Source organism: Pseudophryne corroboree, chromosome 1, assembly GCF_028390025.1.
Source record: "Pseudophryne corroboree isolate aPseCor3 chromosome 1, aPseCor3.hap2, whole genome shotgun sequence".
In the NCBI taxonomy this organism is placed as follows: Eukaryota; Metazoa; Chordata; class Amphibia; order Anura; family Myobatrachidae; genus Pseudophryne; species Pseudophryne corroboree.
In genome coordinates this window covers 626,156,043-626,181,790 of record NC_086444.1, presented here as the reverse complement: position 1 = coordinate 626,181,790, position 25,748 = coordinate 626,156,043, and the positions used below count along the sequence as shown (strand labels likewise).

Below are 25,748 nucleotides of genomic sequence, written 5' to 3'. Positions count from 1 at the left end.
AGTGCTTGTCATATATTGTCACAGCTTCTCACTATATTAAAGAGGCGGCTTCTGATGCCGGTATTCTAGCAGCCAAGGCTTCTACTACGTCAGTCCTGGCCCGCCGGATATTGTGGCTGAGATCCTGGTCCGTGGATCTGGATTCTAGAAAAACCCTGGAGGTACTCCCTTTTAAGGGAGATATTCTGTTTGGGGAGGACTTAAATAAGATAGTGGCTGATTTGGCTACTGCCAAAACTGCCTGTCTGCCAAGTACCGATCCTTCTGTGCCGAAGGCTAAAAGTACTTCCTTTCGTCCTTCAGGTAAAGCAAAAGGTCAGGCGTACCACAAACAGACCCGCACTTCCAAACCTGGTAAGCCGAAACCCAAAAGAGCCTGGGCTGCCCGTCAGCCAGCTTCCAAGACCGATAAGCCTACCGCATGAAGGGGCGGGCCTCCCCCTGGGGGATCCCAGGGTGGGGGGCCGGCTTCTAGGGTATATCCAGGAATGGTTGAAGACCACTTCAGATGCCTGGGTACGGGAAGTCGTCACTCGAGGTTACGCCATAGCCTTCAAAAACCGTCCCCCTCGCCGATTTTGCCTGACAGACGTCCCTTCGGATCAGGTGAAGGCAAAGACTTTACATTCGGTGGTACAGACCCTCCTGGACACAGGAGTGGTAGTACAGGTGCCTCTTGCTCAGAGGCGCCAGGGGTACTATTCTCCGCTCTTTCTAGTCCTGAAACCGAATGGGTCCTCCCGGACCATTCTCAACCTCAAGGCATTGAACAAGTTTGTGAGAATCTCCAAATTCCGTATGGAAACCTTTCGCTCTAATGTTCTGGCCTTGGAGCCTGGGGATTATATTGTCTCCCTGGATATACAGGATGCTTACCTGCATATTCCTATAGCAGCGTCGCATCAGCAATACCTGAGGTTTGCGGTTGGCAACCTCCATTATCAGTTTCGGGCATTACCTTTTGGTTTAACCACGGCTCCGCGAGTCTTCACCAAAGTTATGGCGGTGATGACGGCGGAACTCCGCCGTCAAGGGGTCAGGATCCTACCGTATCTGGACGACTTGTTGATCCTGGCAAATTCCCCAGAAATTCTCATACGTCAATTGGATCTGACTGTCCGGTTTCTGCAAGCCCACGGGTGGCTCATCAACTGGAAGAATATTTCTCCCAGGTCCCTGATCAGAGCATAGTGCACCTGGGAGCGATATTGGACACTCACAACGAGCGGTTGTTCTTGTCTCAGGAGAAAGTCCTGAAGCTTCAGGACTAGATTTGTTGCTTCCTCTCTCGTCCGCAAGTGTCTATACATTCGGCGATGCAGGTGCTGGGCCTCATGGTGTCAGCATTCGACATGGTGGAGTATGCTCAATTCCATTCTCGCCCCCTCCAGAGGCTGATTCTGGTCAAGTGGAATGGCCTGCCTCACCGGATCACATGATCTCATTGACTCCGGAGGTCCGTCTGTCACTGTACTGGTGGCTCCAGGACCAATGATTGTGCAGGGGCCGTCCCTTCTGGATATCTGTCTGGGTCCTGTTGACGACGTATGCCAGTCTAAGGGGTTGGGGCACGGTGTTGGAGCAACACTCCCTTCAGGGTCGGTGGACCAATGAGGAGTCTCTCCTCCCGATCAACGTTCTGGAATTGCGGGCGGTATTCAACTCGTTGAACCTGGCCCAGCATTTAATACAGAACCGTCCTGTTCATGTACAGTCGGACAACGCCACAGCAGTGGCTTACATAAACCATCAAGGTGGCACTCGCAGCCGCTTGGCAATGAAGGAAGTTTCACGGATTCTTCAATGCAAGGCCTATCGTCAGAGCGTCCGATTCTACTTCCACAACGCCCAGATCTCCTCGTTCAGGGCCCCTGTGTCTACCAGGACCTGGCCCGACTGTCTTTGACGACGTGGCTCTTGAAGCTTCCGTCTTGAGGGCTAAAGGTTTTTCTGAGGCGGTCATTAAAACTATGTTGCGGGCTCGGAAACCAGCTTCTGCTCGGATTTACCATAGGGTCTGGCATTCTTACTTTGTTTGGTGCGCATCTAACAATTATGACGTTTCCAAGTTTAGTACAGCCAAACTTTTGGCTTTTCTTCAGCAGGGCCTAGACTTAGGCCTGCGTCTGGCCTCCCTCAAGGTTCATTTTTCTGCCTTGTCGGTGTGGTTTCAGAGAAAAATTGCGACCTTGCCTAATGTTTATACCTTTACTCAGGGTGTGTTGCGTATCCAGCCTCCCTATGTCCCGCCTGTGGCTCCTTGGGACTTGTCGGTGGTGTTGGAGGCGTTGCAAGAGTTTCCGTTTGAACCTCTGTGCTCAGCTGACCTTAAATGGCTTTCCCTTAAGGTGGTGTTTTTGCTGGCTATTGCCTCTGCTAGAAGAGTGTCGGATTTGGGTGCAGTTCCCCATATCTGATTTTTCACCATGACCGGGCGGTTCTTCGAACTCGTCCCGGATATTTACCTAAGGTGGTATCTTCGTTCCACCTTAATCAGGAGATTGTGGTTCCGGCCCTGGTCTCTCCTGACTTGTCTCCCAAAGAGCGGTCTTTGGATGTGGTACGGGCTCTCCGTATCTATGTGAAGAGAACTGCTTCTATTAGGAAATCTGATTCTCTCTTTGCTCTGTTTGGTTTTCACAAACGTGGCTGGCCTGCTCACAAGCAGACTTTGGCCAGATGGATTAGAATGGTGATTGCACATGCTTATGTGAAGGCTGGTCTGTCAGCTCCTGCTCACATTACTGCCCATTCTACTCGGTCTGTTGGACCTTCTTGGGTGGCCCGCTGTGGTGGGACCCTTGAACAATTGTGCAAGGCGGCTATGTGGTCCTCAGTGAACACGTTCAGAAGGTTCTATGCCTTCAATACTGCCGCTTCCCAGGATGCTTCCTTTGGACGCCGGGTTCTTGTGCCCGCTACAGTGCGTTCCCTCCCATAAGGAACTGCTTTAGGACATCCCCAATGTCTATCCTTGTGGAGCCCAGTGTACCCCGCAGCAGAAAACGAGTTTTATGGTAAGAACTTACCTTTGTTAAAACTCTTTTTTCGAGGTACACTGGGCTCCACAAGGCGCCCACCCTGACGCACTTACCTTCTTTGGGATGGTATGGTATTAGCCGCTGACACTTATCCTGTCGTGAGAATGTGGTGTTTGTGGCTACTAACTGTTGTCGTCTCTTTTCCTGCTACTGCATTGGGCTGGGTAACTAAAAACTGAGCTCCTGTGCAGGGAGGCGGGGTTATAGAGGAGGTGGCGCTATGCATCTTGGGAACAGTCAAAGCTTTTGAGCCTGTTGGTGCCTCGGATCAAGATCCTACTCTACACCCCAATGTCTATCCTTGTGGAGCCCAGTGTACCACGCAGAAAGAGTTTTAACAAAGGTAAGTTCTTACCATAAAACTCGTTATTCCTATTGCCATATCGCATCAGCAGTTCCTGCGGTTTGCTATTGGCATCCTTCACTGTCAAATCCAGGCTCTCCCATTTGGACTGGCTACGGCTCCTCGGATCTTCACCAAGGTCATGGCCGTGATGATGGCCCACCTCCGTTGCCAGGGAATCAGAATCCTCCCGTACTTGGACGACCTGCTGATTCTGGCAAATTTTACAAAGTCCTCCTCAGTCATCTGCAAATGATGGTGGATTTCCTGCAATCCCATGTGTGGCTAATAAATTGGAAGAAGTCCTCGCTGGTCCCAGCTTAGAGCATGGTGCACCTTGGGGCACTCTTGGACACACACAGAGACTGTTCCTGTCTCCAGACAACGTCCTGAAGCTTCAGGGTAGGATAAGACACTTCATTCGTCGCCCCAGAGTGTCGATACACTCGGCGATGCAAGTCCTTGGCCTGATGGTGTCATCCTTCGACATGGTGGAGTACGCTCAGTTTTACTCTTGTCCCCTGCGACGGTTGATCCTATCAAAGTGGGACGGCCTACCTCATCTGATCAGATTGCAGATGGACTCATTGACTCACTGACAAGGGACGCCAGTTTGCAGGCATGTGAAGCGGTGTTGGAGCAACACTCGTTTCAGGGTCGTTGGACTAGAGGAATCACACCTCCCGATCAACATTTTGTAGCTGAGGGCAGTGTTCAATGCACTTTCTCTAGCCCTGCCTCTGGTACGGAACAGGTCTGTTCAGGTACAGTCTGACAACGCCACCATGGTGGCATACATAAACCATCAAGGCGGCACTTGAAGCCGCATGGCAATGATAGAAGTGTCAAAAATCCTTTATTGGGCGGAACGCCATCTGCCAGCCATATCGGCAGTGTCCTAAACTGGGAAGCAGACTTCCTCAGTCGCCTGGTCGTTCACTCCGGAGAGTGGAGCCTTCATCAAGAAGTCTTTCAACTCCTGCTGGACAGGTGGGTCCTACCAGACGTAGACCTCGGCGTCTCAACACAATCACAAGGTTTCCGATCTTCGGACCAGTGATCCTCAGGCAGCGTTCATGGATGCACTGGCAGATCCGTGGAACTTTCGGCTGCCTTACGTATTCCATACTGTGTCACTCCTGCCCATGGTACTGCGGAAGTTCAAGCAAGAAGGAGGAATGCTAATTCTAGTCGCTCCTGCGTGGCCCAGACGGCATTGGTTCTCAGACCTGCAGGGTCTGTCGACAGAACATCCATGTCTCTACCTGGACCTGGCCAGACTGGCTTTGACGGTATGGCTCTTGAAGCATCACTCCTGAGGGCCAAAGGATTTACTGAGGCGGTTATTCAAACTATGCTGAAGGCCCACACACCGGCCTCTGCCCAAATTTATTGCAGGGTTTGGCATTCTTTTTTCACCTGGTGTGCTGATAAGAATTATGACGCTGGTAGATTTAAAACTTCCAGAATTCTGGCTTTTCTGCAAAGAGGCTTGGACTTAGGTCTTCGTCTGGCATCCCTCAAGGTTCACATATCTGCCTTGTCTGTATGGTTTCAGAGCAAGATTGCCTCTATACCTGATGTTCATACATTCACTGTGGGGGGTTCTACGTATTCCGCCTCCCTATGTTCCCCCTGTGGCTCCATGGGATTTGTCTGTTGTGCTTAATGCCCTACAAGGGTCTCCCTTTGAACATCTTGAGTCTGTGGACCTTGAATGGCTTACGGCCAAGGTCCTGTTCTTGCTGGCTATTGCCTCTGCAAAATGGGTGTCTGACTTAGGCGCTTTGTCCTGTCGTCCACCCTTTCTGATTTTCCACCGTGACCGGGCAGCTCTATGAACTAGACCAGGTTATTTGCCTAAGGTGGTGTCATCATTTTACCTTAACCAAGAGATTGTAGTTCCGGCCTTTACCTCTTCGGACTGGTCTACCAAAGAATGTTCTTTGAATGTGGTAAGGGCTGTCCGTATCTGTGGAGATTACTGCCTCTATTAGGCCTGCGAACAAGCTAACCTTGGCCAGATGGATTAGAATTGTGATTGCACATGGTTATGCGCAGGCTGGACTCCCAGCTCCTGCTGCGATAAAGGCCCATTCTACTCTGTCTGTTGGACCTTCTTGGGTGGCCCGCTGTGGCGCGTTCGCAGAACAATTGTGCAAGGCGGCTACTCAGTGAATACGTTTCTTAGTTTCTATGCCTTTGATACCTTCGCCTCCCAGGATGCCTCCTTTTGGACGTCAGATTCTCACATCCGCTAAGGCGCGTGAGGAACTGCTTTAGGACATCTGCAATGTTTCCCTGTGGAAACCAATGTATCCTGCTGCCGAAAAGGAGGACTCTATTTCTGCGAAGTACATTGGGTTCCACAGGGCGCCCACTCTGACGCACCTAGCTTCTTTGCGTTTGTATGGCATTAGCCACTGGTACCTTCTCCTGTCGTGAGAATGTGTTCTTATGTGAGTAATGTCTGCCTTCTCTCTTGCCTGCTCCTTCGTTGGACTGGTAATCAAAACTGTGCTCTCAGGGACAGCTAAAGCTTTACCTACTGGTGCGTCTGGATCAAGATCCACTCTACACCCCAATGTTTCCCTGTGGAACACAGTGTAATTCGCAGAAAGAGACAGTTAACAATGGTAAGTCTATCATAACTGTCCTTATTTCTAATCTTTGTGCTGCAAATGACAGTCTTTCTTGGGAGTCAAGTTTTGTGATGATTGTATTAATTAGCCTTCACAGGGTTTTAATCAGTCTTAGCAGCTGCAAGATTTGATGGAGTGGATGAAAAAATAATTTGTCACTAAAAATGAACTGTTAGATATGCAGTGTGCCAAGAGATCTATATCTCAAACGGGTTTGGATTTGAAGTATGTCTCTGTTACGCCAGACTATATGTTTGAGGAGAATGAACAGAATATGTCCAGTGCAGTCTGGTCAAATCTTAGAAGAGACTAGGCTGTTTAATTTGGATCTAGTGAATAGTCTGTTGAAGAATATTTATAAATCCATGAATTACAAGAAATTGTGGAAAAGCCTGAGGATACGGATTTAATGTTTGAGGATAGATCCAAGAGAAAGATATTTTCTAGTGGATAAAATTATTTAAGGAAATTATGTCTAAGGAATGGCAAGGTGTGGATAAACGTTTCGGTAACATCAAGGGAGTTGAACGTATGTTCCCAATTAATGATGAGCAGTACTTGAATTGGTGTACTATTCCTAAAGTTGACGCTGCAGTAGCAGAGGTGTTATCCAAAACCAACATTCTTCTGGAAGATGGTGTGATCTTAGGAGATGGTATGGATAAACGTCTTGAAAATGCATTGAAGAAATTCCATAGTTCTACAGCTGTTTCTTTAAGATCTGGAGGTGCCATAGCCTCGGTTTCTAGGGTTTTGAGACTCTGGGGGTCTATATTAAGTGCTGATATAGAAGTGAAAATTTCAAGACAATATCTACAGAAAAGTTTGGCTATTATGCTTAAAGCAATAGAATATTTGGTGAATCATTGCTCGATGTATTTGTTATGACTAGGGAGGCCAATCCCGGGCCGTTTTTTCAATCCCGGGATTCGGGATTGAAAAACGGTCAATCCCGGGATCCCGGGATTGCAGTAGGGATTAGAGAAAATTGTAGGGAGCAGCGCTGGAGGGAGGGTGTAGGTAGCGGTGCGGGAGGTTGGGAGTGTGTAGGTAGTGGTGCGGGAGGTAGGGAGGGTGTAGGTAGCGGTGCGGGACTCAGGACAGAGGGTGTAGGTCGCGGCAGGGAGGGAGGAAGGCGAGGGAGAGAGGATCATGTGTGTAAGTACTAGTACTTACTATTAGACGGGCTGCAACCATTAACACACTGAACACGGCGGCATTTCAAATGAAGCGCCGGCCGCCAGCCAACCAGAGCTGGCGGACCGGCAGCCAATCAGGGAAGCGGCCACAGCAGTCGCTCCTGATTGGCTGCCGCTGCAGCTTCCCTGATTGGCTGCCGGTCCGCCAGCTCTGATTGGCTGGCGGCCGGCGCTACATGTGAAGTGCCGCGCGCGTTCAACTTGTTCATGGCTGCTGCCCGCCTAAATGAGTAAGTACTATTACTTACACACCCACCCTCCCGCCGCCGCGCATGCGCAGTATAATCCTGTGAATCCCGGGATTGGATGCTCCAATCCCGGGATTCAAATCCCGGCATTTTTGGGCCCAAATCCCGGGATCCCCCCGATCCCGGGATTGGCCTCCCTAGTTATGACGAGTCCTAGGGTTGCATTCATGGTCGGCAGACGCACACTACAAAAATGGGCTGGTGTCTTTACCCTATGAAGGTTCCTTATTGTTAGGTAACAAATTGGGGGCTATAATACAGACGATGACGGGAGGCAAATTAGCAATATTGCCCCGGGACAAGAGATCTAGGCATCCAGCTATTCCTTCTAGACAGCAGTTTAGAGAAGCCAGAAGTTACAGGCCAGGTCAGCAGTATAAGGGCAGATTCTCGACAGGTACATACAGCAGTCCTATAAGAAAGACAGAATGTCGAAGACAATGACTACGCCAGTCCTCCTGCAATACCTGTAGGAGGCAGATTTCTAAAATTTCCCAAAAATGGAAAGAATCTGTAGATATGTTGGTTCTGGATAGAATATCTCGTGGATACCTGATAGAGTTCTCAGAGATCCCACAAAAGGACAAATTTGTAGAATCAAGAAACCCCACTGTGACTCAGTCGAAGCACTAAAACTAATCAATTTAAAGGCTGTGGAGGTCGTCCCATCATCCAAAATAGGGAAAGGTTTCTATTAATCCACAGGGGGGTTCAGAACAATTCTGGATCGCAGACAGTTGAACGAATTTCTGAAGATAATAAAATTCCAAATGGAAACTTTTAAATCTATCTAGATGAGTGTAAACAAATAAGATTTTGTGGCATCCATAGAGCTGAAGGGTGCTTACTTCCATGTTCCGATATACAGAGGACATCGAAAACAACTCCAGATTTTGCGTCCTAGGAAAACATCTGCAGTTAACATGCCCTCCCTTTGGTTCGGTCTGGCTTCATCCCCAAGAACGTTCACAAAGGCGTTAGTGGCACTTATTGCTCATATAAGGAAACAAGGGGTAGCGATATGGCCGTATCTGGATGATGTATTAATCTGCAGAAGATCAAGAGAAACCGTAAGAAATGCTGTATACAAAACTTTACAGGTCCTTAAGTCCCATGGATGGATGATAAATTGGGAAAAAAGTAAATTGGGTCTAGTTCAACAAATTCTGTTCCTGTGTCACGGGAAAGATTCAGAAAAATTCAGGAACTGGCCACATTGATACAACCAAGCAATAGAATAGCTATACGTGTCGTACTGCGGTTGTTGGGAATGATGTCCTCGACCATAAATATTATTCCTTGGGCAAAATGGCAAATGAGGAAGTTACAGTGGGAGCTATTGAAATACAGTCGGAAAGGAGTGTCTTTAAATTACCAACTGAAACGGAGTTGGGTTGCAAAAGAATCCCTGTCTTGGTGGACAGAGGCGGGTCTCTATCTCAGAGCAACATCCCTGACAGAACCTCATTATTTTGTGTTGACAACCGATGCGAGTACAGCAGGTTGCGGAGCACATCTAGCAAATCAGAACTGTCAAGGGTCTTTGACTCTATGGGAGAGGAAGATATCTTCAAACCAGAGAGAGATGAGAGCGGTTTGGAATGCAATAAGATTCTTTCAATCCCAGTTGAAGGTATTTTCAGATAATGACTGTGGTGTCTTATTTGGACCGGGAAGGGGACACCAAGAGTGTGATACTGCTGGAAGAGGTAACAAGAATCTTGGAATGGGCACAACGTCATCTGTGTACCCTATCAGCCCTGTATGTACCAGGAAGGGACAACATTGTTGCAGATTTCCTCATCAGGCACATAGTGTTGCCAGGAGAATGGGAGATAGAAGTTGTTCCAGCAAATTGTAACAAAATCTTTTCCAGGTACCATCTACCACAAACAAGTGAAGTGGGTGCTTTCTCCATAACATGGAAGTTCACGCTGGGTTTCCCCCGTTCCCTATGATTGCTCGTGTCTTGAGGAAAATTCAGGGAGGACCAAGTAGAAGTGATTATGATCCTTCCTTATTGGCCAAGGAGAGTCTGGTTTCCAACTGTACTGAGAATGGCAGTAGGAACCCCATGGAAGTTACTACTTTCATCAGAGATATTGAGTCAAGGTCTGTTGTTTCATCCAAACCCTCAGTCTGCATTTGACAGCGTGGAAATTGAACGGCAGCTATTGAGTCAAAATTAATTATTTGAATAAGTGGTTCAGTTCATGATGAAATCAAGGAAGAAGGTATCATCTCTAGCTTGTTTATAGAGTTTGGAAATCTTTGTTTTATGGGCTAATTCCAGATTTGATGTCATGAAAGCTAACACAGCTCATGTATTACAGTTCCTGCATGAAACGTTTCAGAAATGTCTCCACCTTTTAAGTGCACATTGCAGCTTTAAGCGTATTATTAGATACAAGATTATCTGAAGAACAGTTGGTGAATTTCTGTCAAGCTTTGAAAAGAGTACAACCTCCGTTAAAGTTAATTCTAGCTCAATGGGATTTTAATCTTATTTTGAACACTTTAACACTGTCTCCATTTGAACCATTGCAAGAGATTCCAATGAAGTCGCTAACTTAGAAGGTTGTGTTTTAACTGCTATCACTTCAGCCAGAAGAGTCCGTGAAATACAAGCGCTATGGGCAGAAGAACCCTACTTAAATATTTTGCCAGATAAGATTGTTCTAAGAGCAAATCCATCTTTGGTGGTGTCAACATTTCATGTGAATCAAGAAATAATTTTACTTTCGTTCTTTCCTCAACCAAAAAATGAGAAGGATGAAAGATTGCCTATGTTGGACGTGTCGAGTGATTTCTGTTTATCTAACCAGAGTTAAGGATGTTCGGAAGACAAAATACTTATTTGTCCTGCATGCAGGTATGAAAAAAGGTTGTGCACCCATGAAGCAAACCATTGCAAGGTGGATTAGAGTGCGAATAACATTTGTATATGAAAAGAATGGTCGTGAAGTTCTGGAGAATATTAAGGCACACTTGACCATGGCTGTGGCGAATTCCCTGGCTAAGAAGGAATAATTATCAGTGACATTTGTGCAGCAGCTGCATGGTCATCTGTCCATACTTTTTGAAGTCATTATGCTTTGGATGTGTCTACTGCCCACTTTGGGAGTTGGTCCTGGAAAGGACAACATCTTGAATGAATGAATAAATAGCACCATATATGGTTTTCTGGTTGTTATTGCTGGTAAGATCCCACGTGTAAGGCTGTCATGAAGTATTGCAGAAGAAAAAGGCAAGTTATACTTATTGATAATTTAATTTCTTCAAGATACTTTATGGCAGCCTACAATATGCCCTCCCTACTGGTGTGTTTTAAAGAGCGAATGAAGGAGACACTCAAAGAGGCAAGGGTGAGGTACTGTATATACCCAAAAGGTGCGATCCCAGGTCCAAAATAACTTCCTGTCTACATCTTGGGCAATGGGATACAATCCCACGTGTAAGGCTGCCATGAAGTATCTTGAAGAAATGAAATTATAGGTAAGTATAATTTGCTTTTATAATGGGGAGCAATTACAAAAAATTTCTCTGACGTCCTAGTGGATGCTGGGGACTCCGTAAGGACCATGGGGAATAGACGGCTCCGCAGGAGACTGGGCACACTAAAAGAAAGATTTGGTACTACCTGGTGTGCACTGGCTCCTCCCTCTATGCCCCTCCTCCAGACCGCAGTTAGATTTCTGTGCCCGGCCGAGCTGGATGCACACTAGGGGCTCTCCTGAGCTCCTAGAAAGAAAGTATATGTTAGGTTTTTTATTTTACAGTGAGACCTGCTGGCAACAGGCTCACTGCAACGAGGGACTAAGGGGAGAAGAAGCGAACCTACCTGCTTGCAGCTAGCTTGGGCTTCTTAGGCTACTGGACACCATTAGCTCCAGAGGGATCGACCGCAGGACCCGTCCTTGGTGTTCGTTCCCGGAGCCGCGCCGCCGTCCCCCTTACAGAGCCAGAAGCATGAAGATGGTCCGGAAAATCGGCGGCAGAAGACTTCAGTCTTCACCAAGGTAGCGCACAGCACTGCAGCTGTGCGCCATTGCTCCTCATACACACTTCACACTCCGGTCACTGAGGGTGCAGGGCGCTGGGGGGGGGGGGCGCCCTGAGCAGCAATAAAAACACCTTGGCTGGCAAAATGATCACAATATATAGCCCCAGAGGCTATATATGTGATAATTACCCCTGCCAGAATCCTTAAAAAAGCGGGAGAAAAGTCTGCGAAAAAGGGGCGGAGCTATCTCCCTCAGCACACTGGGCGCCATTTTCTCTTCACAGTGCAGCTGGAAGACAGCTCCCCAGGCTCTCCCCTGTAGTTTTCAGGCTCAAAGGGTTAAAAAGAGAGGGGGGGCACTAAATTTAGGCGCAATATTGTTTATACAAGCAGCTATTGGGGAAAATTCACTCAGTGATAGTGTTAATCCCTACATTATATAGCGCTCTGGTGTGTGCTGGCATACTCTCTCTCTGTCTCCCCAAAGGGCTGTGTGGGGTCCTGTCCTCAGTCAGAGCATTCCCTGTGTGTGTGCGGTGTGTCGGTACGGCTGTGTCGACATGTTTGATGAGGAGACTTATGTGGAGGCGGAGCAGATGCCGATAAATGTGATGTCGCCCCCTGTGGGGCCGACACCAGAGTGGATGGATAGGTGGAAGGTATTAACCGACAGTGTCAACTCCTTACATATAAGGCTGGATGACGTAACAGCTGTGGGACAGCCGGCTTCTCAGCCCGCGCCTGCCCAGGCGTCTCAAAGGCCATCAGGGGCTCAAAAAACGCCCGTTACCTCAGATGGCAGACACAGATGTCGACACAGAGTCTGACTCCAGTGTCGACGAGGTTGAGACATATACACAATCCACTAGGAACATCCATTGCATGATCTCGGCAATAAAAATTGTGTTACACATTTCTGACATTCACCCAAGTACCACATAAAAGGGGTTTTATGTTTGGGGAGAAAAAGCAGCCGGTGTTTTGTTCCCCCATCAGATGAGTGAATGAAGTGTGTGAAGAAGCGTGGGTTCCCCCGATAAAAAAATTACTGCTGGCGTACCCTTTCCCACCAGAGGATAGGTCACGTTGGGAGATATCCCCTAGGGTGGATAAGGCGCTCACACGTTTGTCATAAAAGGTGGCACTGCCGTCTTAGGATACGGCCACTTTGAAGGAGCCTGCTGATAAAAAGCAGGAGGCTATCCTGAAGTCTGTATATACACACTCAGGTATTATACTGAGAACTGCAATTGCCTCAGCATGAATAGTGCTGCTGCAGCAGGGTCTGATACCCTGTCAGATAATATTAATACCCTAGACAGGGAGAATATGGTGCTAACATAGAGCATATTAAAGACGTAGTCTTATATATGAGGGATGCACAGAGGGATATTTGCCGGCTGGCGTCCAGAATAAATGCAAGGTCCATTCTGCCAGGAGGGTATTAGAGACCCGGCAGTGGACAGGTGATGCTGACTTTAAAAGGCACATGGAGATTCTGCCTTATAAGGGTGAGGAATTGTTTGGGGATGGTCTCTGGGACCTCGTATCCACAGCAACAGCTGGGAAGAAAAATTTCTACCTCAGGTTTCCTCACACCCTAAGGAAGCACTGTATTATCGGGTACAGTCCTTTCGGCTTCAGAAAAGCAAGGGGGCCAAAGGCACTTCCTTTCTGCACAAGGGAAGAAGGAAAAAGCTGCACAGACAGCCAGTTCCCAGGATCAAAAATCTTCCCCCGCTTCCTCTGAGTCCACAGCATGACGCTGGGGCTCCACAGACAGGTGCGGTGGGGGCGCGTCTCGGGAACTTCAGGGACCAGTGGGCTTGCCCACAGGTGAATCACTGGGTTCTGCAAGTAGTATCACAGGGATACAAGCTGGAGTTCGAGGCGACTCCCCCTCACCGTTACCTCACATCAGCCTTGCCTGCTGCCCTCGGATATAGGGAGTTAGTACTGGCGGCAATTCACAAGCTGTACTTCCAGCAGGTGAAATCAAGGTACCCCTCCTTCAACAAGGCCGGGGTTACTATTCCAAAAATGTTGTGGTACCGAAACCAGACGGTTCGGTGAGACCCATTCTAAAATTGAAATCCTTGAACACTTATATACGAAGGTTCAAGTTCAAAATGGAATCGCTCAGGGCGATTATTGCAAGCCTGGAGAATTTCAGGGTATCACTGGACATCAAGGATGCTTACCTGCATGTCCCTATTTACCCTCCTCACCAGGAGTACCTCAAAATTATGGTACAGGATTGTCATTACCAATTCCATATGTTGCCGTTGGTCTGTCCCCGGCACCGAGGGTATTTACCAAGGTAATGGCCGAAAGAATTATCCAGTACTTGGACAATCTCCTTATAAAGGCGAGGTCCAGGGAGTAGTTGTTGTCAGAGTAGCACTATCTCGGGAAGTGCTACAACAGCACGGCTGGATTCTGAATATTCCAAAGTCGCAGCTGGTTCCTACGACGCATCTACTGTTCCTGGGGATGGTTCTGGACACAGAACAGAAAAAAGTGTTTCTCCCGCAGGAGAAAGCCAAGGAGCTGTCATCTCTAGTCGGAGGCCTCCTGAAACCAAAACAGGTGTCGGTGCATCACTGCACGCGAGTCCTGGGAAAATTGGTAGCTTCCTACGAAGCAATTCCATTCGGCAGGTTCCATGCAAGAACTTTTCAGTGGGACCTCTTGGACGGATTGCATCTTCAGATGCATCGGCTGATAACCCTGTCTCCAAGGACCAGGGTGTCTCTGCTGTGGTGGCTGCAGAATGCTCATCTTCTAGAGGGCCGCAGATTCGGCATACAGGACTGGGTCAAGTCAGGAGTCGTCCCTACACATAAATATTCTGGAACTGAGGGCCATTTACAATGCCCTAAGTCAGGCAAGACCCCTGCTTCAAAACAGGCCGGTACTGATCCAATCGGACAACATCACGGCAGTCGCCCATGTAAACCGACAGGGCGGCACAAGAAGCAGGATGGCGATGGCAGAAGCCACAAGGATTCTCCGATGGGCGGAAAATCACGTCTTAGCACTGTCAGCAGTGTTCATTCCGGGAGTGGACAACTGGGAAGCAGACTTCCTCAGCAGACACGACCTACACCCGGGAGAGTGGGGACTTCATCCAGAAGTCTTCAAACTGTTGGTAAACCGTTGGGAAAGGCCACAGGTGGACATGATGGCGTCCCGCCTCAACAAAAAGCTAAAGAGATATTGCGCCAGGTCAAGGGACCCTCAGGCGATAGCTGTGGACGCTCTAGTGACACCGTGGGTGTACCAGTCGGTTTATGTGTTCCCTTCTCTGCCTCTCATACCAAAGGTACTGAGAATAATAAGAAGGCGAGGAGTAAGAATGATACTCGTGGTTCCGGATTGGCCAAGAAGAGCTTGGTACCCAGAGCTTCAAGAGGGCCTTGAAAATTTATGTTTCCAGGACGGCTGGAGTCAGGAAAACTGACTCGCTTTTTATCCTGTATGCACCCAACAAAATAGGTGCTCCTGCTTCTAAGCAGACTATTGCTCGCTGGATTTGTAGCACAATTCAGCTGGCGCATTCTGCGGTTGGATTGCCGCATCCTAAATCAGTAAAAGCCCATTCCACGAGGAAGGTGGGCTCATCTTGGGCGGCTGCCCGAGGGGTCTCGGCTTTACAACTTTGCCGAGCTGCTACTTGGTCAGGGGCAAACACGTTTGCTAAATTCTACAAATTTGATACCCTGGCTGAGGAGGACCTTGAGTTCTCTCATTCGGTGCTGCAGAGTCATCCGCACTCTCCCGCCCGTTTGGGAGCTTTGGTATAATCCCCATGGTCCTTACGGAGTCCCCAGCATCCACTAGGACGTCAGAGAAAATAAGATTTTACTCACCGGTAAATCTATTTCTCGTAGTCCGTAGTGGATGCTGGGCGCCCATCCCAAGTGCGGATTGTCTGCAATACTTGTATATAGTTATTGCCTAACTAAAGGGTTATTGTTGAGCCATCTGTTAAGAGGCTCAGTTGTATTTCATACTGTTAACTGGGTTAAATATCACGAGTTATACGGTGTGATTGGTGTGGCTGGTATGAGTCTTACCCGGGATTCAAAATCCTTCCTTATTGTGTCAGCTCTTCCGGGCACAGTATCCTAACTGAGGTCTGGAGGAGGGGCATAGAGGGAGGAGCCAGTGCACACCAGGTAGTACCAAATCTTTCTTTTAGTGTGCCCAGTCTCCTGCGGAGCCGTCTATTCCCCATGGTCCTTACGGAGTCCCCAGCATCCACTACGGACTACGAGAAATAGATTTACCGGTGAGTAAAATCTTATTTTTTGCAGAGGACAGAACCCCCAACTGTAGAGATTATTGGTCTGATGCGATTTATGTACTTGTATTAACTCACGCTCAGTGTGCCCACACAACATTGTGGCCAGCTCATACCCATCTTATGATACCTACGCCCACCATTGATTGGTTTAGTCTAAAGGATTACAGTAACAAACATACCAATCTTTGGGACAAATATGTATCTAGTTTGGCCTAACACTACTTTTCACTGTTTTTGGTAGCCCCCCTCCCATACTAAATCAAACTTGCACTAATAAATCCGTAGAAACGGTCTCTAGAATAACTCTGCTTTATGTGCCATTTATTTAATTCTGCTCTTTGTCAGGTGATGTTTCTGCAGAGACAGGGCCAGGTAATAATGACAATTGAACTGCTTGACACAGAAGATGTGCAGACAGAGGATCCCGCTGAAGTGCAGGTGAGATCTTATCATCACAGCACCTCTCTAATGAGGTAGAAGCATTTCAAGGAATGTAACTATTGTTTTGCTGGATATATAAATGTAGTTTTCATTATTCTTCTGAAACAAAAAGCATAAAGTTTGTGAATAATTTACTACTTCCTCTACTTGTGAGGGTAGAGGAGCTAGCACTTAATAGGTAAAAATTTTTGTATTATAGAAGATCCTCCCCTCCAATCCCTTACTCTGTTTTAAATTAAGGCTTGAAGGAGTATGTTGACTAGAGTTTTTTTTGTTTTTTTTTTTATTCTATTCTCTCTTTCATCCACTAGGGGACACTGGAGATCTCATACAGCTGGGGTGGGGGTGTGAAGGATGCAGACCAGAGTTAGCACAGTCTACAAAAAAAAAAAAATGATGCACAGCTGGCTCCTCCCCTTCACGCCCCCTTATCCCTTCTGTTTGAAAAATTGTGCTTGGAGGTGCAGCACAAGAAAGGAGCTCTTGCTCCATTAAATGTTTTTCTGACCTTTCTAAAATTTCAAGGGGCCAAGCCTGCCTATATGAAAGGAGGGTGATGGTTCCCAAAATACTTTATTTAAAAAAAAGTATGACAAAGATCCCGTGTGGAAGGAATTGGCATCTCTCAGAAGATCAACAGAGGTGGCAAGCAAGCACAGTAAGGTTATCCTCAGTGCAGTAAATAGCGCTCTGCTCATTAGTATAGTCGGCGGCTGCAGGGCTAGAGTTACCAGGCGCGCAGCTGACTGAGGTGAGCTGCTAAGTTCTCCGCTGAAGCGGAGGTGCGGTGCAGGCGGCCGGAGGCTCTGAGCGGCAGCCGCGTGGACGGCAGCACAGCCGCGTAGCAATACAAGAGTGTTAGAAAACAGAGGTTCACGGGGGGACTCTGAGGTAAAGGGGGTTCCCTGGCGGCTCTCAGAGCGGGTGTGTAGAACATGGGGCTCTTGGTGAGCAGCCGAACAGGTTGGGAGTAGACCACGAGCTGAAGGAAAAATTTCATTTTCGTCCATTTTATTTTTCTCCTCAGGCGCGTAGATAGAGCGCCAAGCCCCTGAGGGGGGCGGACTGCTAAGAGTCCTGTTACAGAAAGGAGAGGCAGTGGCTCGGAGAATATCTTAGTGATAGATAGATAGATAGATAGATAGATAGATAGATAGATAGATAGAGAATATATATATAGATATATATAGTGTACATTCGGCGGCACTCCGGTACAAAGAAGCATACAAGCAGGTTGATAGAAAACAACGTTTCGAAGTTTTTATTAATAAAAACTTCGAAACGTTGTTTTCTATCAACCTGCTTGTATGCTTCTTTGTACCGGAGTGCCGCCGAATGTACACTACGTTATACCCGTTGCCATACGGGTCAGGAGGGCACCGGACCGATACACTCTGAGACTGGGAGTGCTGCCAAAGGAATTGTATAGATATATATATATATATATATATATATATATATATATATATATATATATTGCGCTCAGTGCAGTATTTAGGAACTGCGGTTCTTGCTGGCAGGTATCCAGGAGAGGTACTGGCGCCAGCTTAGTGTAGGCTTTAGAATCTGTTGAGATCTTCTGTAATTATTCAAATAAAGAATGTTTAATCTTACAAATGCCATTGCTGACAGGTCCTGCGGAGGAGGAGCACCAGAATATCAAGCCAGTCAACTCAAGCTGTACCAACAGTTGATGGTGTGGTGTTTGCAAACGTCAGGCTGGTTAATGAATTTTTGATTTTCCACTTTAATATAATTCCAGCTGTGTGACTCCTAAATTTTTCATTGCTCTTTATAATCCCTACGGTCTTTCTCCTCCTATTCTAATAGGGTAAAAGTACTGCTGATTGGTGTGTGTGTGTGTGTGTGTGTGTGTGTGTGTGTGTGTGTGTGTGTGTGTGTGTGTGTGTTTTTAACATGTCTAAAGCACCAACCATGACCACAAAAACTTGTTATGTATGCTCAAAACGTGAGAAAAAGAGCACAAAAGTTGGCAGCTCCGGGGTGTGCGACACATGTTTAGGAATGGACGCTCAACCTGGGTGCAGTGGTCCATCCGGGTCATGGGAAAATGTCCTGGCAGACCTTTCCAAGGAAATAGTGGAATCATGCAAGCAACATTTAGAATGGGCTGCGGGTTTTTCCAAGACTATGGAGGAATTCCTAATTAGAATAACTCCACCCGCACAGGTAGAAATGAATGAGCGTAAAGCAGTAAAGAGACACCTCCCAATAGTTGGAAGAGGAGGAGGGTCTCATAGATGCGGAGGAGGAGGAAGAGTCAGTAGAGGCTATAACTGATAACTGAGGATGCTGAGGTCAAGGGATTAGACTTCCTTATTTAGGCAGTAAAACAAGTCCTTAATTTCAAAGAAGAGGTTAAGGAACCTGAGGTCATTGTTCTTTTTGAGTCTCAGAAACCACAAACAGCAGTTTTTCCAATTCCTCAGACACTCCAGGATCAAATGGGAGAAGCTTGGAAGAACCCTGATAGACGCCTCCAGATTCCCAAAAAGTTTACAGTTAATTACCCACTACCTAAGGGTGTAAGGTCTAAGTGGGAGGTCCCGCCAATTGTGGACGCCTCCTTGGCTAGACTGTCTAAGAAGACAATCTTACCTATACCAAACGTGACTACACTAAAGGATGTCTCAGAACGTACGTTGGATACGGCGCTAAAATCTATATTTGTGGCTGCAGGAGCATCACAAAGAGCTACGATTGTCAATGCTTGGTTAGTAAGGCTATTGTAGCATGGGCTAGTCAAATTGTTCAGGCAGTAGCGGATAACAACCAGGAAGGTATAGTTCGACTAGCGTATCCGTGAGTCGGCTACATACATTTTCCAAGTTACGACGGATGCTAGCAGGATAGCGTCAACGCATCTCGGCTTTGGCTATATCGGCCAGAAGGATTCTGTGGCTCAGAGAATGGCAAGTGGATTCTGGTTCCAAGAAGGCAGTGGCGGAGATCCCCTTTGTAGGGGAAGCTCTATTTGGGCCAGAATTGGACAAATGGATTTTGCAGGCAACAGCGGGAAAATCCACTTTTCTGCCTAACACGTATCGTAGAACTACGCCAACGATCAGAAGAAATTACTTTGGGCTGGTGTTCAATTCCTTTAGGTCTCAATCCTTTCGATCTAGAAAAAGAGGTTTTGGCGGTCAAACTCGTGGAAACAGAGGCTGTTACCAGACCACAGTCCGAAAGCAGGACCCTAAACCCGCTGACAAGACCGTGGCATGACGTTCTCCCAGCTCACCTTGGGTCTCCTATGGTGGGCGCACGGTTGGAAAGGTTTCAGGACACCTGGGCCGAAACCTCACCAGAAGTCTGGACCAACAAGATTATTTCCCAGGGTTACAAAATAGAATTTCTAAACCGACCTCACAGTCAGTTCTTTAAGACAGGCCTTCCTCGATGCCCTCAGAAAGCAAAGGCATTACACATGGCTATTAAAAAGTTACTTCAGACGCAAGTGATTATGCCTGTTCCAACTTCTCAAAGAGGATCGGGATTTTATTCAAATCTTTTTGTAGTGCCAATACCGAACGGGTCTGTCAGACCAATTCTTAATTTAAAGGTGTTAATCCAATTTCTGACAAATGACAGATTCAAAATGGAATCAATACAGTCATCAATCATTGCGGGACTGGAGCAAGGGGAGTTCATGGTGTCGATGGACATAAAGAATGCATAACCTACATGTCCCAATTTGGACCCCGCACCAAACCTATTTACGGTTTGCTGTGGGCAAGACTCATTACCAGTTCAGAGCTCTACCTTTCAGTCTATCATCAGCCCCGAGAGTCTTCACAAAGATCATGGCAGCCATGGTAGTGAATTTGAGATTGTTAGGGGTAACAATACCATATCTAGATGACCTTCTTATCAAGGCTCCATCTCAGGACCAGTTGATCCGGGAGGCTCAGATTACTCACCAGTTTGATTCTACACGGCTGGATCATAAATTTCAAGAAATCCAATCTGCAACCTATGCAGAGAATTAAATTCCTAGGCCCCATTTTAGATACGATTCAAATGAAGGTGTTTCTCCCAGAAGACCAGATTCAAGACATCAAGGAAATGGTACGTCGGGTTCTACAAAACCTGACTATCTCTGCATCTTTGTGTACGCCTTCTAGGAAAGATGGTAATTGCGGGAAAGAGGTTTGGAATCTGGCATTGGAAAATTTTGAAAACAGATGCCAGTCTCAGAGGATGGGGAGCAGTATTGGACAGTCATCAGTTTCAGGGAAGATGGTCACCGCAGGAGAGCAGTCTCCCAATAAATGTACTAGAACTAAGAGCCATTTACAATGCACTTCTGATGGTGGAAGACCTAGTATGGGCTCAGCACGTAAGAGTGCAGTCGGACAATGTGACGACAACAGCATATATAAACCATCAGGGAGGAACAAAAAGTCACATGGCTTTAAAAGAGGCCAGAAAAGCTCAACATAATCCTGTCGGCAGTCTTCATTGCAGGAGTGGACAATTGGGAAGCAGACTACCTCAGTCGTCAAAATATGCATCTAGGGGATCTATACCCTCAGATATTCAATGCAGTAGTACGACAGTGGGGTCTACCGCAGATAGACTTGATGACCTCTCGGAACAAACATCAGCTGCCAAAATATGTGGCCAGGACGTGGGAACCAGCAGCAGAGGCGGTGGACGCGCTGGCGATTCCCAGAACATATGATCTGATGTTCATCTTCCTGCCATTTCCCCTGTTACCGAGAGTGTTGAAAAAGGTGAAACGGGAAAGAGCGTACAAATCTCGGCCCCCTCCATTTTATTCCAGCAACGTCTGGCATCCAGACATTTTCAAAGGGTGTGGTGAGGATACAACCACCTTTTCGTTCTCCCACGGCCTCATGGGATTTAAATTTAGTACTAGAATTTTTGAAATCGTCAGTTTTCGAGCCTTTGGAGAAGGCAGATCTGAAATGCATGAGCTGGAAAGGCCCTGCTCTTAGCTTTAGCATCAGCGAGGAGGGACTCGGAGATGGGGGCTCTGTCGTGTAAAAGACCTTTCCTAGTTTTTCATGAAGACAGAGCGGAGTTCTGTACTAAAGCAGATTTTTTTACCTAAGGTGGTTTCGGGTTTCCACATTACCAACCCATTGTGGTTCCTTCCTTCCTCGAATTGACAGAGGGGGACTTGTTTACGTACAGGCTACGGCTCCTGTTAGGAAATGTTATACTTTGTTTGTTCTGTATGATGGACCCAAGAGGTGTTGGCCAGCTTCAAAACGAACCTTGGCCAAATGGATATGACTAACCATAAGACAAGCATATATCGCTGGTGGTAAGAGTGTTCCATTTCGGGCAAGTACTCATACCACCAGATTAGTGGGTGCTTCATGGCCTGCGGCTAGAGGAGCCTCCACTACCCAACTTTACAGAGCTGCAATGTGGTCATCAGCACAAACGTTCACTCTGTTCTACAAGTTTGGTACATTTGCAACCAGAGATACAAGTTTTGGACGTTTGGTTCTTCAGGCTTCGGACAGCGCTCCTGCCCATGGGAGAATCTTTGGGACATCCCCAGTTGTCTGAGATCTCCAGTGTTCCCTAGTGGATGAAAGAGAAAAGAGGATTTTGGTACTTACCTATAAATCCATTTCTCTGAATCCACTCGGGGACACTGGACGCCCACCTCAGTGCTGTAAGCCTGCGTGTTCTTGTTATATTTAGTTCAAACAGTTTGATTATTATGTTCATAGTTCTTGGTTGCTGTTTGACTTGTTGGTATGGTTGGTTCCTTCCAGGATGGTCTAATCTTTTCATGTTCCCTCTTCTCTCCGTCAATTTTTCAAACTGGAGGGATTAGGGGGTGTGAAGGGGAGTAGCCAGCTGTGCATATTTTTTTTTAGATTGTGCTACCTCCGGTCTGCATCCTTCACCCCCCCCCTTCCCCAGCTGTCTGAGATCTCCAGTGTCCCCGACTGAATTCAGAGAAATGGATTTATCGGTAAGTACCAAAATCCTCTCTTTACCTGCACCCTGTGTATAGATATTTTCATTATTTTTCTCTCTTCTTACCTGAAGGCAACTCAGGGCTGCTGCGGGAGTCTAAATGCAGGGGAGGATGAAGGGTGCCAGTGATCTACTTGGGCAGCTGGTAGCATGGTAGCCATAGGGCTGCAGTGAGAGTTTGGCCAGTAGTCTGATGCAGGGGTCTAGACCTGCATCTGTACTTCACTAGAGAAATTGTTGTCTTTGGATTGGACAAAAATGCATACGAGGACACCTTGTCTGCATACTAGACCCTCCTATGCAAGCCATTGATCACAAGCGTGGCCTGCTTACCCAGCGAAGTAAATAGTGTCACTCGCTGCACAATTGTAAAATGACAAAATGCGCCCATCCCTTATGGAGGCGTGATGCCGAAACCGCCTCCTCTCTACTGTCATCACTCGTGCCCGGAATAGTATTCACAGTGCTAGGAGAGCTTGGGGACAGCCCCCAAGGCCACCTCCTCCAGGACAGCCACAGCCACTCAGAACTGCCTGGTCTCCAGATGTGCCCTGCCCATGGTTCACCCTGGAGTGAACACTATTAAAAACATCTATTGTATATGATCGTTTCCCAGATACTGCCATTACAGTCCAGGTTTAAAAGACCTGTATGCTTAAGTCCAGAGAGGTTAAATCATATTGACTGACGTACTAATTAAGTAACCTGTGCTTAAGCATGGATATTTTAAAACCTGGACTGCAATGGTAAAGTTTGGGATTGTCTGGTATATGATATAGTGCAAGGTAACCATTCCCTAGGGAGACCCTAAGCCATAATAGAGATATTTGCTAATATAAAAATATTGAGGATATACAAAGAGCCTAACACAGATCTGATCGTAGATGTGCTACCCCCCACCCGGTCGCAGCAGCTGCCAGTGACGTCACGCAGCCCGCCCCAACAACAACATTCTAACGTCGTTGGCACGCCACCTCCCGACTCGCGACTGCCTGTCAATCAGGCAGAGGCAAGCGCAGCCCAGAGATGCTGTTAGCATCTCACTGGGATCCCGGGGTGCGCACGTGTAGTGCGCCTGCTGCACGAGCGCACTCCACATAGGAATTCAGATTGCGATCCAGTCTGAATTACCCCCAAAGTCTGGTGTTTTGTCCATCTAAAAAGCAGTTGTTGTTTTTTTCATTTTGCCCGAAGCCAGGGCAAAATAGGTTGTCATGACTGATTAGATGTAGCACATTTTGCCTGCAGCTAAAAAATTATTATTATTTTTAATTGGTTGAAAAATATTTGTATAGAAGCATAGCGTGACAATTAGATTCATGGTCATCCCTCTGTGTATTCCAGCACTTATCCAATTACATGGAGCAGTTCATTGCTGTGGAAGGAGAACAACACAACCATAATGAGGGATTTGTTCTGAAGCCAGTGCTTTTGCAGAGGTATGTAGGAACTTTTGTTTTTTTAAATCCAATAGATTTTTATTGAGTTTTATAAGTGAACGAAGTACAGTAAATTAACTAACTAAAACACCTTGTCATTCATCTATACAGAAATAAAATTTACATATGCAAAAATCGTGGTCTCTGATGTACATTCTAATCATTAGAGGCACATAATCGGTCAATGTAGGAACTTTTATGGAACTACCTACCTCTGTGGGTATTGGCCAAAATTTGTTATAGAAAAATTGGGGTCCGTTTTCCCAACCAAGATGCTCACTACTTTATTTTTATTTATTTTTTTATAATATACTATTAGAGATTTTTATATTGCTGATTCGTGTCTTTCTGCAGGAATATCAGACATTTTCAAAGATGGCAGTGCAGGACAATGCGGATGATGAAAGATGAAGTGAAAAGCTCATGGAAAAGATTGATGGGAGTAGAAAGTGCCAGCAATATGGATTGCCGTTTCAGGCTCAATAGTCACAAAATGATGTTTATAGTAAACTCTGAAGATTACATGTACCGCTGGGGAACACTAACCAGAGCCAAAGAGGTGAGCACATCTATGAAAGTACATGGGCCTCAAACATTTTGTATACTTGAAGTCTTACTCAGGAGCTACTCACTGCTCCCCTGTGCCAATAATTATTACATCTCCAGGAATGATAGGTAGGTGGTTACACTTCTCCAAGCTGTCACTAACATATGGGATACGACTGCAGCCAGGAGTGCGTTACTTGAGCAGGTTGTATCCCATACATCCGGCACTCCCCACAGCCCCCTGGGAGTGATGTTGCTCTCTGTCACCACTGACATCGCTCCCGAAATAGTACCTCAGAATGCAGCGCAAGTGGCACACTGGAGCACATACGCCTAAACTAAAAGTGCGAGGAGGGGAACATTGTTTTCTCTAACGTCCTAGTGGATGCTGGGGACTCCATAAGGACCATGGGGAATAGACGGGCTCCGCAGGAGACTGGGCACTCTAAAGAAAGATTTAGTACTATCTGGTGTGCACTGGCTCCTCCCTCTATGCCCCTCCTCCAGACCTCAGTTAGAATCTGTGCCCGGCCAGAGCTGGGTGCTTTTAGTAGGCTCTCCTGAGCTTACAAAGAAAGAAAGTATTTTAGTTAGGTTTTTTATTTTCAGAGAGCTTCTGCTGGCAACAGACTCTCTGCTACGTGGGACTGAGGGGAGAGAAGCAAACCTACTAAATGCGGCTAGGTTGCGCTTCTTAGGCTACTGGACACCATTAGCTCCAGAGGGATCGAACACAGGTACCTAACCTTGATCGTCCGTTCCCGGAGCCGCGCCGCCGTCCCCTTCGCAGAGCCAGAAGTACAGAAGCAGCAGAAGCATGAAGACATCGAAATCGGCGGCAGAAGACTCCTGTCTTCACTTAAGGTAGCGCACAGCACTGCAGCTGTGCGCCATTGCTCCCACAGCACACCCGCACACTCCGGTCACTGTAGGGTGTAGGGCGCAGGGGGGGGGGCGCCCTGGGCAGCAAATAAGATACCTGATGGCAAAAATATGCATATATACAGTCAGGCACTGTATATATGTACGAGCCCCCGCCATTTTTACACATAAGAAGCGGGACAGAAGCCTGCCGCTGAGGGGGCGGGGCCTTCTTCCTCAGCACACCAGCGCCATTTCCTCTTCACAGCTCCGCTGGAAAGACGCTCCCCGGGCTCTCCCCTGCAGTATACAGGTGCAATAGAGGGGAAAAAAGAGGGGGGGCACATAAATTTAGGCGCAGAGGTATATAAAACAGCAGCTACTGGGTAAACACTAAGGTACAGTGTAATCCCTGGGTTATATAGCGCTGGGGTGTGTGCTGGCATACTCTCTCTCTGTCTCCCCAAAAGCCTTTGTGGGGTCCTGTCCTCAGTCAGAGCGTTCCCTGTGTGTGTGCGGTGTCGGTACGCCTGTGTCGACATGTTTGACGAGGAAGGATACGTGGAGGCTGAACAAGTGCAGATAAATGTGGTGTCGCCGCCGGCGGTGCCGACACCTGATTGGATGGATATGTGGAAGGTGTTAAATGATAATGTAAGCTCCTTGCATAACAGATTGGATAAAGCTGTAG

General features: G+C 47.1%; 1 protein-coding gene across 1 annotated transcript in view; it reads left to right on the top strand.

The window, feature by feature from the left end:
- SIN3B (SIN3 transcription regulator family member B) overlaps positions 1 to 25,748 on the top strand; it is a 238,355-nt gene that overhangs the window by 187,989 nt on the left and 24,618 nt on the right. The window contains exons 15-17 of the mRNA XM_063914501.1: positions 16,131 to 16,223; positions 23,556 to 23,650; positions 24,005 to 24,209. Coding sequence (XP_063770571.1) covers positions 16,131 to 16,223; positions 23,556 to 23,650; positions 24,005 to 24,209 — 393 coding nt within the window. The remainder of the gene's footprint in view (positions 1 to 16,130; positions 16,224 to 23,555; positions 23,651 to 24,004; positions 24,210 to 25,748) is intronic.